Source organism: Lonchura striata, chromosome 18, assembly GCF_046129695.1.
Source record: "Lonchura striata isolate bLonStr1 chromosome 18, bLonStr1.mat, whole genome shotgun sequence".
In the NCBI taxonomy this organism is placed as follows: domain Eukaryota; kingdom Metazoa; phylum Chordata; class Aves; order Passeriformes; family Estrildidae; genus Lonchura; species Lonchura striata.
The window spans coordinates 12,123,471-12,140,367 of record NC_134620.1 but is presented as its reverse complement, the minus strand read 5'-3'; the positions used below and the strand labels follow the sequence as shown (position 1 = coordinate 12,140,367).

Sequence of the window (16,897 nt, the reverse complement as noted above, 5' to 3'; positions counted from 1 at the left end):
GGATCCACAGTACTGTGCCTAAGTAGACATACATAAATATAAGAATTACTTCAATCCTTAACATGACAAAGCCATCAAAATACCTCACAGTCACCTCAGCCCAAGGATAAAGCAAAAGTGTGACTGAGCATTTAAAACTGTCACATTTGATGGAGGAGGCTCTAGAGAAGAGCCCCAGGAGAGCACAAACCACACACATTCCCAACTTCCAATTTTTTCTTCCTTTTCCATCCCTGTATGCATTGTGCCAGATATTTTTGCACAGTTTTAACTGCAACACAACCAATGAATATTTGTTGTCATAACAGTTAAATATTATCACAGACTTTTGAACAGACTAAACTCAGAAGTGCATTTCAATTCAGAAAGTTGTAAAATCCAGAAAAAGAAAACCTTAAAAACACCACAATGACAATGCTAAGGGAAAAAACTCCTCTCTACATGTGAATTTCTTTTTCCCTTGGTTGCTTTTCAGAGCACTGGAATGCAATCAGTTGACAGCCCTACGTCATGTTTACTTGCAGATAGGTTACATGGGTGGAAACAAATCTGACAATAATCTCCTATCAGCCCCTGCCTGTTCCAGCACCAAAGACCTTGGGAAGAAACAACAAAGCACGGAATAACTGACAGCCGTCTCTGTAAAACAGGGAAATGAAGAGAAATGAGGTGTCACTCATGCACAGGAAGAACTCTGCAAAAAGGCCACATAAGCACATGCCTGTAAATTGAGTTTGCATCTTTTTGTGAACATATGGACAGAGGCCGAGTTCCGGCTTTACGGCTCAGCCCCCGAAGCAGCAGATTTGGCAGACTGTGATGAAGCTGTAACTGGTTAAATGAATGAAAGCACTTTAATCCCTTGAGAAGGCTAAGGCCCCTTAGGTTGATAAGATTTTTATTTATTTATTTAAAATACAGCATCTGGTCCCTTCAGGGGAAAGCCAGCAACCCTGTCAAAGCTGCTTCAACTTTTAGTACAGGCAACAGTTGTCACATGAAGCAGATCCCTGTTTTAACAAGTTTTGTTTTGGTAGTTCAGGGGGGTTTGTTTGTTTGTTTTTAAAATCAACTTTGCACTGGGCTCTTAAGAAATCCTAAGTGTGCAACACCAGGGCAAACAGGTTCTCTGGCCACAACTCAAACAGGAAACCCGAACTGGCTGAGCCTGAAAGTAATTTGTTTTCTGAATTGGTTTTCTGTTGTTCTTTCCCCATCTGGTTTAGCACCGAGCACAGCATTTCCACTGGCACTTATTGCACAGAAATTCTTCTTCAGAGCAGGTTCAAATGCTGAAGCTGGAACCTGATTTTCAGCAGAAAAATCAACTGCAGTGCTGGCACGGTATCATTAACCCCAGAAAGGCTGGATGAGGACAGTGAAGGAAGTGCAGATTTCCACATCAATTTTCCTGTGTTACAGAATCTCCAAATACAAGATCAGGCTGTCCAGAGTTAACATTCGAGCTGTTAAATTACATCCAGATTCCAGAACATACATCATATGTTAAGAATGGAAATTATGCCTAATGCAGAGCTGTTTGAATTACTCTTTGTATTAGTAATTCTTCTTTGGTTTAGCCCTATTTTTATTCAGTAAAAGATACATCAATGCACCAAATGAAAAGCTGAATAGTGAATTACACATAATAAACCACAGTTCTTTGATATATCTAACTTATCTACCTATATTTTTCAACATTTCCAAATACTCTCACAAGGTATTGTTGGTTTCTTGTTAGTGAAAGGAAAATTGAGCACAAACTTGCTGAACATGGCTCAGATACACTGGGATTTGAGGGAGACAGATTTATCATCAGATTCCCAAGACAGCAGAGCACAGGGTGCTGTTTCAATTAATCATCTTTGAGGAGTAAACTACAGAAATCTAAAGGTCCTTTTCCACTAGAACATCTATTTAGGGCTATAATACTTCAGTGAATACTTCAGTGAGTATTCACTCAGTTTGACTGGTTTTTGATTTGCTTTTACTCCTCTGCATTCTCAAGGAAGAGAACTTCTAAGACAAGAGTACAATGGGAATTTCTCCACAATTATTATATTTCCCTTACGGGCATTGATGTCTACCATGAGTTATTTTTCTGATGTTTACAACTCAATTTAATGGCCTGGAAATGTCTTCTTCAAATTGAGGGGAAAAACCAGGAGAGGTTGTAGCTGATCGTTGTAAGATTTTTCTGCAGGCACCCACAGCTGACATATCCAATACCTTGAAGCACTGTCTGTTTTGATGTCAATGTCTTTTTAATATCCAAGGTCTTTTGGGAAAAGAGGTTTTTCTGCCCCCTGAAAAAGCGAGGCTGCTTGTTTTGTCTCTTTGTATCTATAGCACTGTTCTGCACAACCTCACATGAGATGCTCTGAGCAAGCCTGGGTTTGAGAATACACAGTGATCATCTCACAGCTCTACTTGTTTTTTGCAGTGGAATTTATTTTCTCTAGTATTTCTTTTCTCTGTTTTTTTTTGGGTTTTTTTTCTCCTCTGGAAATTTTCTTTCTTTTACTTCTCTGGAATATCTTTTCTTTAACTCTGAATAAGTGTCCCAAATCTGTATGTAAACCACTATTCTTCCTAATGTTATCTGAATTAAGGAAATTAAGGAAAGGGTTCCTGTCTTCACAATCAAATAATATATTCACTGGAAGCTTCCTTTATTACTAACCCTTTATATTTTGAAAATATTCGTTCTCCTGTAGAAGTTTGGGAGGACTTAAAATATACAGAAGACTGGAGATCAAAGGAATAAGAAAAAAAGCCTAAGGCATCTTTTCTCTCCACACAAAACAATACAGGCCACACACTGGAGCTTTAATCACCTCCTCAAGACTTCTTTGCTCCTAACAGCCTTTAATGAAACCACCTCATCCCAGCACCACTGAGGCAGCAGGTTGCTGGGACAATGCAGAAGCAAAGTGAGGAGTGACAGCTTCCTTTCCTGGAGAAGAGCAGTATTAACATCTCTGCAGGAACAGGAGAATGCTCCAACAAAGCTGCTGGGAAAGCCTGAAATTGAACCCAACATTTCAGGTTCAAACTTGTGCCCAATTTGCATCTGTGTAACATAAAAAGTTGAGATGTGAATTAGTAAACACTGTCTGAGTGGCCTCTTGTTCCTTCCAGACTGGGCAGACAAAAAGAGCTGCAAGATTTTGCCTTTTTCTGTTGAAATAATCCAAAGCCAGCCAGTTACCACCAATAAAAAGAAACTTAAAGTAATTTAACTGATCCACTCAAGGTTACTCCCATAAGGACATTTTAGAATCCTAGTTAGAGGGGAAAAAAAAGAACAGATTGAAATACTTCAGTGTAACACTCCACACCCTGAGATCACACACGAAGATCAATAAAGTTGAGGCCATCTGATGTCCATTCTGGAATGTAATCTTGGCTGATGAGCTGTGCCTTACCCATCTATGAATCTGCCCTTCAGGATGTCATTTTCCAATTAGCTGTGTTAATAAGACTCCCAAATGAGCTTTTGTCTATCATGAATTCATTATTTTGAACTGCAGTTCTATGCTGCTGGAGGCTCCCTGTTCTCAAACTGTAATTCCCCACAGCTGTTTTCTTCTCGTCCATAATCACCAAAAAACCTTCACAAAAATACTCACAGCAGTTGGTGCAAGCTGCAAGAACTGCAGTGCTGTGGTCAGACTGGAACACATCATGAGGCTGTGACACCACATTGTCACTTAGAGGGGAAATTCTGTGCTGAGGTGGGACTGGCAACATCCACCCAGGCCTTCATCATCTTGTGGAAGTATTACTGAAAAGGGACTGCTGTGAGCATAGAAAAACCCAAGACCAGGAGCAGGCCGGGTGGATTTGTCCCTCTGATGGAGCAGGAATGGCTGAGCAAGTGACACAAGTGACAGCCAGGTCTTTCCCAACAACTGGTTGCTGCCTCTGAGGACAGCTCCCAGAATTACTCAGTGACACCTCAACTCTACAGCTCAGTGCTGAACAGGAGTTCAGTGTCAGGGAAAAATATATTAACAGATGAATCAATTATTCAGCCAAGGTCAGGATTATTAGAACTAACCTGGCCACGTAAGATATTTACATCTAAATTATTATTAGACATGACAGCAGAGTCTGGGATCTACTACAAATAATTAGCATGGGATCCCAAAGGATTGAAAAAGAGTAAAGAAGGATCCTACCCCTTTAAAATTCACATTCATGAGTGTCTTATACTGGTATAGAAATTATAGTTATGCATCACCAACATACTGTGCTAGGAATTACCCCAAAACCTCAAACTACAATTTGATGACTCATGAGGAAGACTTTAGGCAAACAGAGGTAGTAGAGAGGATGAAATATTAAGTTTAACTTGTCCTACTTAACAATTTGGGACCTTATTATTATCAAACTGTGGCACTTAGGATATGCTGCTTCTGCAATTTGCACTAATTAGACACAGGGAAGGCAGAGCAATGCCTTCACAGCACCAAAGGATTCTCCCAGAAGGGACATCCCAGAAGGGTTCACAAAGGTCCTTGAGGAAAAGGCAAACAAGAGGTTAAAGCCCTGATGTTGTCTGGAGGACAACAGGGCTCAGTCTCTGACAGAAATAGCCAAGGATAAACCACAAATCTTTGTTTCCATTGGCACTCCAAGAAAACACATCTCAGCCCAAATCCAGCTGTCAGCCAACCCCTGCCCTCACTTCACCTTTGTCTCCTTCTTCAACTTGGCCCTGTGTGTTTTAAGCTCTTCTTAAACAGAAAGAGAAGGCAAATTCTTCCTTCAAAAATACAATAAACTTAATTAAATCATCAACCTGCCTTCACTGCAGAATTATTTTCTGGTGGAGCAATGCAGGACAAACAATAAAATCCAGGGGATTTTTTCCTATAAAATATTCTTACAGTAACCCCAGAGAAGTTTCTATGCCAGGATATTCACACCTGCCAAATGAAAATTTTAAAATGATATCATAAGTAAGAAAAGATTGTGTCAAAATAAGAGAAAGAGAAATTTTTGGCTTAATGATTCACTTGAGTAAATCAGGGTTCTATTACAGTGATCATAGATCTGGTGAGCATACAAGGATCATTCCAGTTATATATAAATGCTATATAAACAGTCTTTAAATTAAGAATATAACATTACCTACCACCAATTTTCTGATAATAATTTTAAAAAAATGTTCAAACTAACAGAGCAACTTTTAAAAAGGTGAGATGATACACTGGCAGAAGCATTTAGGGGTCTGAATTCAGGAAGGGCAGCCAAGTAATGTGGCACATCCCCAAGAGCACACATAATTCCTGGCTGATCAGTGGCATTATGTGACTGCTTCTGTTCCTGCCTATCACCACTCAGGAACAATCAATTATTGAAGAATTTGCTTTCTAAAGACACAGCCCTGGACAGGGCAGAAGACCTACATGGAAATCTCACATGCTTGGTTTTTATTTAGCACGACTGGAGCTCTTTAAGATACAGAGAGATAAGCTACAAATATGTTGTTAAACACAATGTTGTGTTTTAAACAGCAGTAAAACATGACAGATTAAAACCTGCCAAAATAACCATTTTATCTTGGTACTGCCAAGACATTCCCACAGCATGCAAAGAGCTTGTTTACAGAAGACACTAGACAAAGAAAGCTAGAGCATAAATTTCTGTTATCTTGACCAAGGAAATGGCAGAAAAGTTTTGAATATTAGCAGAAGTTTTAATTAATCAGTCAAAAGCAAACAGGGAAATCTTACCAGCACTCGATCTCCTATTTTGAGCTCCCTTTCTCCTTTCTTTAGTGATCCAGCTTCTGAGAGGTTTGATATAGATTCACTGGCAGTTTTGGAAAGATTGCTAATCTGAGAAGGAGTTGCATGTTCCTTAGCAGCAAGGGGGGATTTCTGTGGAATTCCTGAAGGGGGAAGTGCAGCAGTGGATGAGGACACTGCACTAGCAGCTGATGTAGATGTTGGGGAGGTGGCTCTGGAAGCATGAGCTGTCTGGGTACCGTTGGCTTCGTCCTCTGTCAGCACTTTCCTGCTCAGTTTGGATGGCCTTGTGAATATTCCCCTCAGGGGCTCACACTGGAAATAGCGAACTCCAGCCACCGAGCCATCGTTCTTCCCGATGGGCTCATCCAGGACAATCCCTGCCCACTGCCCCGGGGCAAACTGCGTTTCCCCCAGGAACTGGATGAAGCCTGGCTTGTTTCCATTGACCCAAACGCGCTCCCCGACCCTGAAATCATCCACAAACTCCTCGTGTGCATCCGCAGGGGCTGTGCTTGAGGGCTTCTCACTGGGAGCTGCTTTTTCTGCTGGAGCTGGAATCAAAGCACAAGGAGAAACAATGGGAATCAAATACACTAATATTCCAAAGAGCATCATTACTTAGTTTTAATGTAACAATGTCCCTAATTAGGAGATCACAACTCTTAATTTCCCTGTGCAAATGCTGTAATCACTGGGAAAAAAAATTGAAAAATCTGAGGACAATGAATTTAATGAAGGTTTTAGTAAGGTTGCTTTTGTAACAACAAAAGTCATAGGCCTGACTTCAAAAACTCCCAAAGCAATTCTATCATGACAAGGTTTGAGGAAAATTGCTTGATTTCCAAATAGTAACCTTTAGCTCTTTTGAAAGTTCCACATGTAATTTTTTAAAATCAGAAATACAAGGAAAAATACATTGGTGTAAAGAGTAAAAATAGTGTATACTACAGCATTCAAGGTACTTTTTGTTGGAAGATGAATGAGGAAATGATTAAGACATTTAACTATTCCTTACCAGCAGCAACAGGTGCAGGGGTTTTGAGCAATGTACTCCCGTGCTTGATGGTCTTTGAAGGAGCCTTCAGTCCACTTGGTTTTAACATACTCATCTTTTTGCAATTATCCTCCTCGTCTGTAGCAACTATCTTTTTCCAAACATGGAGAAAATATATTGTTCAAGCTTTTTCAACTCTGGAATAAACCTGTATATAAAAAGATCAGGCATGAGCAAAGATCGGTGTTAACTCCTGCAGGAGGGATTTCTATATATACACAATCTGTGTATAAAATGCATTATAAAAAAATGCTTTCCAGTAGCAGCCAGCAGCATTTCCAGCTCCCCATCTTTTGAAGGCCATTTCCTATTAAAACCTAAATCATCCAAAGAACTCACTTTGCTGAATGCTGCTGTATTTATCTTGAGATTTAAACGAAAAGGTTATTTTAAGAAAGAAAAACAAAGCCCTTAACAGCATAGCTAACATTACACATAGATTTAACTGCTGCACACACACAACTGCTTTCAGTCACATTTTTTCCCAGTGTTGCAACATCCCAGCAAAACCAACTTGAGACTAGAGAAATAACAGCAACAGAAATCAAGACAGCCAGGAATTTCAGGATAAAAGGAGTGAAGTTTCAAAGAGGTTGGAACTGAAAAGCTTAAATTGTTTAAGAGTTACATGATGACAACTGAAAAGCAAAGAGCCACCTCAGCTCTCTGTGACCTCAGATCACAAGATACGCTGGCTCGCAGTCCCCACCAGTGCCCCAGCTAAGAGGAGGGACTCTTCCCAACGTTGCTAGGATAGAACTTGGAAGCCAGCTCGAAGCTTTTCAGGGAACTGTGTTTTGCCACAGGAGGCATCTTCATTCTGATTACAAAAGCTTCAGAAAGGCTTCTTCATCTCGAATGAAAAATCTGCGTATTTTTTTTTTTACCTCGAATGCGAATTCAAAGCCGAACTTCAAGGTGATTGCTCTCCCCTCTCTTCAAAGGAATAAACTATTCTGTGTGAACACAGCTTGGCTTTGTGCTGACTTCTACATGAGGCACTGCCAGAACAGCTACACCAACAGCAGCAGCACACGCCTCAACAAAAACCTGAAGGGGAAAAGGAAAGGGGCATGCAGCGAGTTTGCTCAGAACACGTCCAACAAGAACTACAAAGCACGTCCCAGTCCTGCCCTTTGCTCAGCACTCTGGCACCTGTCAGGACAGAAAGTTGGGCAGCTGCAGCCTCCCAGTGCCCAGGGGCTCAAACTGAGAGCTCAGCACCCAGTTAAAGGTAAAACAAACCTGCCAGGAGAGACAGCTCTGCTGCAGCAAGGAGAACTCAGGAGAATAAACCAATCCTGTCTCTGTGTACCAGTCCAAGATTTATTCCTCCTGTATTATGAATTATTAATCAGCGTTCCTAAAAATCAATTCACTGCTTTGTGAACCTAAACACCAAAGTGAGACATTCCTCGTGTTATTTCAAGACCCGCCCTGACAAACTGAAGGCATTTCCTAAGCCTGCAACAATGTTATATTTTAAAAAGCATGAATTACCACCTTGGATGTAATGGTGTTTGCTGACAATTTAAGTTCTGCTCCATCAAAATGATGAAGTGCTGGGAAGATTTCTGAACCATTTATTTTCTAGTGTTGCCAGAAGTTTGTCACCCACCTGTCTGCAGTTATGACTCTACCTCTTATTTCCCTATCCTTCCTTTTAGAAATCTTCTAAAACTGCACTTTGATCTTACACACCAAGGGCCTGAAACGCCTTCTTTTCTCTCTTGCAAATGTGCTCCCTTCCTCAGGCTACAGGCCCTGTTCCCTCCTCTCCAACTCCAGAATCTCCATGCTCACCTCCCTTACTTTCCTCAACCCATCAAAATCCATGAAGCACAAAAACTATGCAAGATAAAAAAAGGATTTGGTACAAATACAGAAATAGGGGAAGCATCATGGTCAGTCATTTTTAGTTCACAGTCAGTGCCAAAGACCAAATTGATGGAAATTTGAAAGGGGAGTCCTTAAAGAAGATTTCTCCTAAAGCCTGGAAGCTGGAACTGTTCCTCAGCACTGTGCCATTCTTTTCCATACATCACCTCCTTTTTAGCCCCCAAAGACCTTTCCAGCCCCACCACAACTGCCCTGTGCAAGGACACACACTGCATTAGCACCCAAATTAGACTTTGCCAGTTTCAGTTAATTATTTATTAATAGATGGTTAACAAGCCTCTGCTCAACAGAAAGTTAGAATGTTCTACCCCTGCATTTCTTGGCTTAGGCTATTCATTGGTAGTTTAATCTTGCTCTCCACAGTCATGGGTTATGTATCTGCTGTGTCATTTGCTTTTCTCAACACATAGGCCTTCAACTAGGCCAGAAGTAACACAATCCCTCCTGTCCTGGTTTCAGACTTACTGAAATTGCAGCTTAATTCAGACTAAAGAAAAGCTAAGATTATAGGCAACACTTTTTGATAACTGACTGCCTCACTGCAATAGTTAAAATGCAAATTTTGGTCTTAGGGACAGGGCCTTTGGAGCAGCATTGCCTAATGGAGCTCATAAAACACATAAATTTGCATCAAGTGATTTTAAGCATTACACACTCCAACATATCCTAACAGGCTCCAGATGTCAATGATCTCACTTCAGCTCTCATAAAAGGCAGCAGCTCAGTGCTTGTCTCAATTTGTTCTTTCCTCCCTTGACTCCATCTCAGCTCTCTTGAAAAAGGATCCTTATAATCAATAGGCAAAAATATTACTGTGTCCCAGAATATCCTGTCAGGAAGTTAATCAAAGGTCCAGAAAACCTCTAATAATATATTCCGCTGAAGTGTTCTACCAGTTACAAAACTGAGCAAAAAAAGAGATTTTAAGCACAGGCTTTGCACTTGTGCCATTATTGGAAATATATGACTACACACAATATGAATTTTAACTGATTAATGATATCCTTATTCTTATTTACCTTTTAAAGACCTCTAAGTATTGCATGGATCAAGCAACAGGCTGGGAACCACTTGTTTAAGTAAATAAATCCTACTAATGTGGTATGTGATAATAGATAAGAATTCTGTTGGCAAACTAATATTAAAAATAAATAAATAAAATGTAGCCGCATAATTACAAAAGCAGAATATTTTCCAACTGTCAAAAAAGGAATTCCTATAATAAAAAAGAAAGCAGCTGTCCAACATTCCTTTCAAGACTATTTTCAACAAACAGGACTCAAAAAAGAATTAAATAAGAACACAGGAAAAGCCTCAGCTCACTACTTAACCCTGTAGTCATGGCAAGAACTTAGGAGTACCAGTGGAACCACAGAATAGTTTAGGTTGGAAAAGACCTCTAAGATAATTAAGTCCAGCTTTTCCTAGTTCTTCAAAACACTTCAAATTAAAAAGATTAATATTTAACTTAGTTAACACCATTAACAGAATCAATACTGCTGGAAAATGCCTTGCAATGCCAATGCATTTCCTCACAGGAACAATTCTGGAGGAAGGGGGCACAAGAGAAGCTGAATCCTTGAACAAAAATATTCCTAATCCTGACTCCCCCTCTGCTGCATTCTGGGTCTATTGGAGAAATTTCTTACTGGGCATCCAAATAGTCTGAATAAGCACTCCGCAAGCAATAGATTACATTTACAATGAAATATTCCAGAGCACACAATATCCACTGTAAAAGTCTCACTCAGCTTCAAAGCCAGTCGTGTACAATCACAAGTTGCTAAACCAGAAGGATGGATTTGGAAGCCCTCATGCACTCACTTTACAGAGCTCTGGAGTGATGCAGCATTCTTGGTGCTCCTGGCCACTCCCTACTTAAATACAATCATTTTGGAGCAATGAACTCACATCCAGGTCTCTCTGCATCGATTCACTGAAGCCAGACTGTGAAAAGGCAAATGAACTTCTCTGTGACCCTCACGCTCCTGACTTACTGCAAATTCCATGTGTTTTGTCAGCTCTGATGCATTTATTGAATGGGCAGCAAGTTCACACTGAAACACACCAGAAAGCACCGTAGGCATTTGTTAACAAAGCGAGGCACAAACAGCAAATTATGGTGGGACTGAGGTAACAGCCTCTGCAGAGGTCACTGTTAAACCAAACTGAGCATCTGAGCTTGCTCAAGGTTTTAACTGCACTGCTCAGGGATTACACTGGAATTAGAGGCATCTTCAGGTATCAGTCACATTGAAACTAAGATAATTCAAGAAAGAATTTATATATAAAAGAGAAAACAAACAGAGTGAAGAATTTAAGATTTCAATACAAAAAGAGCTGGCATTTGGAAGTCAATATTTGATTACTCATTCAACACACAGCAATTAGAGAAAGGGAGCATTTAAAAACATGGCTTCAGTTTCATTTTGTTCTCCAGAAACCACTGATTTTTATGTCAATTGCTCAAGTAATGTTATGATCTGAATATAGCCTTCAGATAAATTACTACTAGAAGAAAAGACATTATTTAATTCAATGTTTGTTATGGCAAGTGCCATGAAAACATTTATTTGGGTTACTATGCTCTGCTTAGTGCCAACATCAAAACATGAGGGCTGGTACTTGCACATGGAACCAATGTTTTGTACCTCAACTTTAAAGGTAGAGAAAAATTGCATTTATAACTCAGGTAGAAAATAACAAAAGAAATCCAGGCTTTTCAGATCTGTTGTTTGCAGGTACTGGAACAGGAAATAAAAATTTTTGTAAGGAAATAAGCAAGAAGGTCTCATAATTTATACAGGATCCTTATGTCATTCTGCTTTCCAGCCGAGTCCAACATAACCATCATAGGAATTCCAGAAGCCAACCCTTGACAAAGGTAAACACCTATCCTACAGGAACCTCAAAGCCACAGTTTCTTATATTCTGTTTTTTAACATAAATATGAATTTTACTTAAGACAGACTCTTGAAGAAGTGCATCTCTACTTAATTTAACCAGGCATAACTATTACATTAACAGAACAAAAGCCGATTCTTGCTGTTCTGAAGTGCCTTCACAGTAGCTACGAGGCTAACTCCAGGAAATTACTGCTGCATGCAACTTTTAGTAGGGCTTTAGTCTAACCCAAACACTGTTTGCTTTTGCTGCCATAATAACACGAGCCCAAAGCCTGCAGGAATTTGGGAAGTTTGCCCACTGGGATGACACAGCTCCTCTGACAGCAGCACTGACGTGACGAACTCAACCTGAAACGAAGAGTGGCAAAAACCAACAGAAACTGAAACAGAGCTATCCTGTCAGTGGCAGGGGTTGAAAATCCTTCCAACTGTGCTTTTCAGGGCACTGGTTTGGATAAACATTCCTTAGTCTGAGGCAGGCAGTGTGTGTTCAGTGAGACAGGAGCACGCGGGGATCTCTGAGCAGTCGCAGGGCTTTAACACAAACACTGTGCCTTGTCATCACTCATCCCACCATCGAGCCACTGCCCTGGGGCTAAGGACATCCCCAGAAATAGCTCCTGGGTTCCCACTCCAAAGAGCAAATCCCTGCTTCCTTAAAATCTCAGAGATGCTCCCTCTGTCTTGTACACTGAGAGGGACTGGGGAAGAATGTTTGGGAATCCCAAAGCCTCACAGCACTGGCCCTCGTGAAGGACATGGGAACCTACAGCTCAACCAGCAACTTCAGATTTCTTTCTTAACTGAAATCAATAGTAGAAGTTGTATTTCTGTACCACAGAGATGACTGGATCTGTTCCCCACGTGAGGTCACAGATCCCAGGGTATTCAGAACCAAAGACTTTTAGATCATCTTTCAGCATCAGCCAGGTCTGCACACAAACTTGTATTTCTCCTTTGATTTTGACCTGCTGCGTAATTTCCACTAAATAAAAATAAAAGGCAGGAGTTCTCTAATTAAAAAAAAAATCCTATTCCTACACGTTTCACAGAAGCAGGTGAACCAGAAGGAGGGAGACTTGTGTTTAAAGAGTTTTGAGTTTCTCCCAGTATCTTTAGAAGAACTGATTTCTGAAGCAAATTTGCCATCAACACACTTGACAGCAGCAGGTTATCAGTTTACTTGGCTACAATATAAAACTTGAATGCAATATAGTTAGGAAGGCAACCATTATGAGACCCAAATCCACTGAAAATTAGTTTTAGGGAATTGCTCAATTGCTAAATAAGATATAAGGATGTTTTTCCACCTTGGGAAGTCCAGGATATTTGCTGCAAATTGTATAAACAGGATTGTCCCAGCACACACCAGGGAAAGGGAAAGGCGGGGTGAATTCTTATAACTCAGAAACTGTTCTAAGAAGAAGATGAATCAGATCAAAGATAGTAAGAAGCTTAGGACCTGAAACCATCAGTCAGATATTACAGCACTGCTATGAGGAAGGCAATTCAACAAAGCTTCAGCTCTGCTTATGGATTTTAATTCTGCATCAAGGGCATTTTAAGTCATCCTGTTTTATAATTTTAGAACTTACTATGTTCATTCAGAGTCCCAAATGCCTCAGGAGCCTCAATAAAGAAACACTGAAACACTGACTGTTGAATATGAAGCACAAATCAGAGGATGTCTAAAAACTATTTTGGGCCATAAAATTGTGAGTAATTTTTCCTCAATTTACTGCTATTTCAAACACAGCCTGATGAGTCTTTTAAAAAAGATTCTGCCTATCTTTAATTAATCAGGAAGAGCTGATAATTGTTAATATGATGCAAACTGTAACACTTCAAGTTGCCACTGTGCACACAGGTTATAAAAACATTGCTGCTCTGGTCTATTAAAAGATCAGAAAGCACATGATCCTCCCTCTCCAGCACATCATTCCCTACAGAAGGAGTCAAGGATTGAGGTGTAGAGAAAGTTTTCAACTAAGTAAATAATTGCCACCTCTTCTGGTAAGCCCATTATCATCACTTACTAATTTTCCTACATTTTTCCCAGGAAGTTCTTGTCTTTCCCCAAAGACTCCCATTTCAGTGAGAAAAATAACAATTTGTTTGACTGTCCACACTGACTTCTGTTGATGATAATGCACTTCAGCCATCCCAGTAAGTGCAATCAGTCAGGATAAAATGGTGACTTTGGAATAGATGAGCTTCAGGTTCAAATTATTTGGTATCTACAATTTAAATTTTGAGAAAGAAAACATCATCTCCCTTCAGCTTCAAACCCCAAAGCATTTAAAGGCACAAAGGCTTCTCCCTAATACAATTACAACCCAAGAAGCTGAAACAAAGATGTTGCTTTTTATAGTAAGGATTTAATTTTTATAGACTTGGGTGAAACTTTAACTGTTTCACACTGGGTGAAAACATCAAGTCAGCTGTCTCTTTTTAGCCCTCCGTGCTCTTAGCCTTTGAAATTAGCACCATGACTGCTGCTTGGCTGGCAGAGAGCACAGGAGAAGCACAAATTCTGAACATAGATAAATATTGCTGTGATTGAGCGGATGCTGCTGCCAAGCAGAGCAGCAGAATGAGAGTGTCAAATAAGCTGATTCTATACAATACTGAATTTCTCTCTCTGCCTTGCAATTTCCCCTCATAATAAGCTAAAAATACAGACAGCAAGATTATAAGGATCAGGGAAAATGAATAGCTTTTAATAGTGGTTCTTCTGTAAACACTGAAGACATATCTTATAAATGAAAAGAATGTATGGTACTATTCTTACGAGTTTGTACAAATAATTAATGAGATGTTTCTCCACGTGGAAAAACTTAGGTTGGTGATAAAGCATAAACTTGTACAGCCTGTCCTTAGATGCATCTCCTGAATCCTTCACAGCCTTTTGGGGGCCAGGAGCCAGTACCAGATTTGTGGGTACTTCTAAGGGCCAGTCAGAGAGTGAATCTTCCCTCTGCAAGAACAAATGGATGTGGAGGACAGACACCTACACAAGCAGGACAGGTTTAAATCATCAAGGAGCTGCTGACAGAGTTCTGCTGGTCAACACCAACGAAATGGTTTCTCCAGCAGAAACTGGCATGGGGTGAGGGCAGCTGAGATTACAGCTAATGCAGTATATAATTGCCTTTCATGAAATAACAAAACACCATCCATCTGAGGCATTTCCAAACATGCTGCTCCAATAAGGATTCCAGTGAGTTACTCTTTATACATGCCAGCAGAGCCAGCAGTCCCTAAGGAATGCCAAAGGATTAAACAAGAGCTGCATTCATTCATGGCTGTCATGTTCAAACATTAGAAAACTTGCATTCAACATACAGAGTTAACATTTGACCCAAGTGTTTTAGAAAGAGAAAGAAAAGCAGCTCTGAAAAATCATATTGGCAAGGCAGAGCACTCTATTTCTTTTTAAGGAGGATCCATTTTGATATATTCTCAGTCCCTCCCAAGAAAAACTTTAACAGGGCTAAAAGGATAAAGGGAGGAACACTAAAGGAATGATGCAATCTGCCCAAGCTGAGTAAATAAAGTCTGTCTTGGGCATCCACAGTCAGAAGATGGCAAACAGATACAACCTGAAAGTCAGACAGGAAATCTTCAGGAGCTCTAGGAAGTTGTAGCAATCAGCAGAGAGCACTGCTCCTTCCTACAGTGTAATCACAGGAGGAAAGATGCTGCTATTCCCTACAGAATACATCTGGAATGAACACACAAAACAGCTGGTGTTCTGCCCTCCCTAGAAAGCTGAGATCTTCTCTTTAAGGGAAACCATACAAATTATGTAAAACTTTTTCTTGCCAAATAAAATCTCCCTCTTGATCCCTAAAGAGATGGACATTTAAGGTCGCATTTCTAAGCTTTTCTGCTTCAGACAACTCATCCCTCTCCCTTCAATACACAGAAAGCTTTAGTGCACTGTAGTACAGACAGAAAATCTCCCAGCATGTATACAAGGACTGGGTAGGAAGAGAACCTTGAAATCTTGTCATTTTAAAGCAAGAACTAACAATCTTCAGCACGTAAAAGATGAACAGTTAAACTTTCCTTAGAATAAGAAATGCTGCTGTGGGTGGAGGGGAGGTGTTTACTTTTCCTTCACAGTATCTACTTTGCAATCTTCCTACTCTTGCAGCAGGTGCACATGGACACACTTCAGGAAAACCACTCTCTGCCGTTGCTAGTTTCAAATTTACATTGCATTCAGAATGCATATTTCTGTTCTTTCAGTGAAATACTTTGTAAAGCAGACAGCATCAAGGCACTTCCTCTTTTGTAGCTCTTTTTCTTTCTTCTTCCTGCATGTCAACACAAGTACATCGCAGGTTTTAAAAGCCTTCTGCTCAAAGATCTCAAAGCAACCTGTGAACTTCTATAAAACCCTGCCCATTCAGCACAGTGGGTAAGTGAAGGGGTGGGGAGGAACAAGCCTTAATTTCACAGTCATATATTTAATCATCAACATATACAATCACAGAGCAGATTTTCCTCCCCATGCTCTATTTTGGAAAATTTCTTTGGTGTTGGCTTTTGTTTGTTTATATTTCTTAAAATTATTTAAAGCACGGAATCAACACGAAGATGAAAGGGAAAACTAACTCCTGATTTTTTTTATGCAGCAGGAGCCACATTACCCTGTGAGTAACAGCAGCAATTACCTTGTGCCCCATGACAGCTATGGCACAGAAAAGGGAGCACTGCATGGCCTGAGGTACAGCACCATAGCGGGAACAGGAGGGGCCTGGAGCAGCCCTGTGCCTGGGAATCCCGCAGCCCTGACAGTGCCCAGAACATGGCAGCAAACTCTGCCGAGCCACCTGAGGGGATGCCAGAGCAGCTCACCTGGGAACAACGCGAGGATGGGGAGCGGCCATAAAAAACAAATCCAAAAACGCCAAGGTAGATTATTAATAAAATATCCGTATGTAAATGCAGGATGCAGGGAATTGCGGATCAGCACTAACCGAGGAATGCAAGGACTACCCAGACCTCTTCCCTCAGAATCAGCCGCTCAAGCCACCACTAACCCAGCGCAGCGCCGCAGCTTCCCCGGGAAGAGACTGGAGCAGAGGCTGCGCTCCAACCTTCGCGTCCCCGCTCCGGACAAGCTCCCCGGAGGCTGAGGGGGACGAGCCCGTCCCGCCGCTGCTCCGCGTCCTGCCGGGGCTCGGCCGGGCCCGCGGGCAGCACGTGCGGCGGCCGCTAACAGCCCTCACGGCGCCGCCGCCCCTCACGGCGCCGCCGCCCCTCAC

At 40.9% G+C, this 16,897-nt stretch overlaps 1 protein-coding gene across 2 annotated transcripts in view; it reads right to left on the bottom strand.

Annotated features, from left to right (window-relative positions):
• The window catches only part of CLIP1 (CAP-Gly domain containing linker protein 1), a 59,904-nt gene that overhangs the window by 42,733 nt on the left and 274 nt on the right, over positions 1-16,897 (bottom strand). For both annotated transcript variants that reach the window (XM_077787250.1, XM_077787249.1), the window contains exons 2-3: positions 6,778-6,964; positions 5,745-6,313 (exon numbers count right to left, since the gene is read on the bottom strand). In XM_077787250.1, coding sequence (XP_077643376.1) covers positions 5,745-6,313; positions 6,778-6,871 — 663 coding nt within the window. In that variant the 5' untranslated portion in view covers positions 6,872-6,964. The remainder of the gene's footprint in view (positions 1-5,744; positions 6,314-6,777; positions 6,965-16,897) is intronic.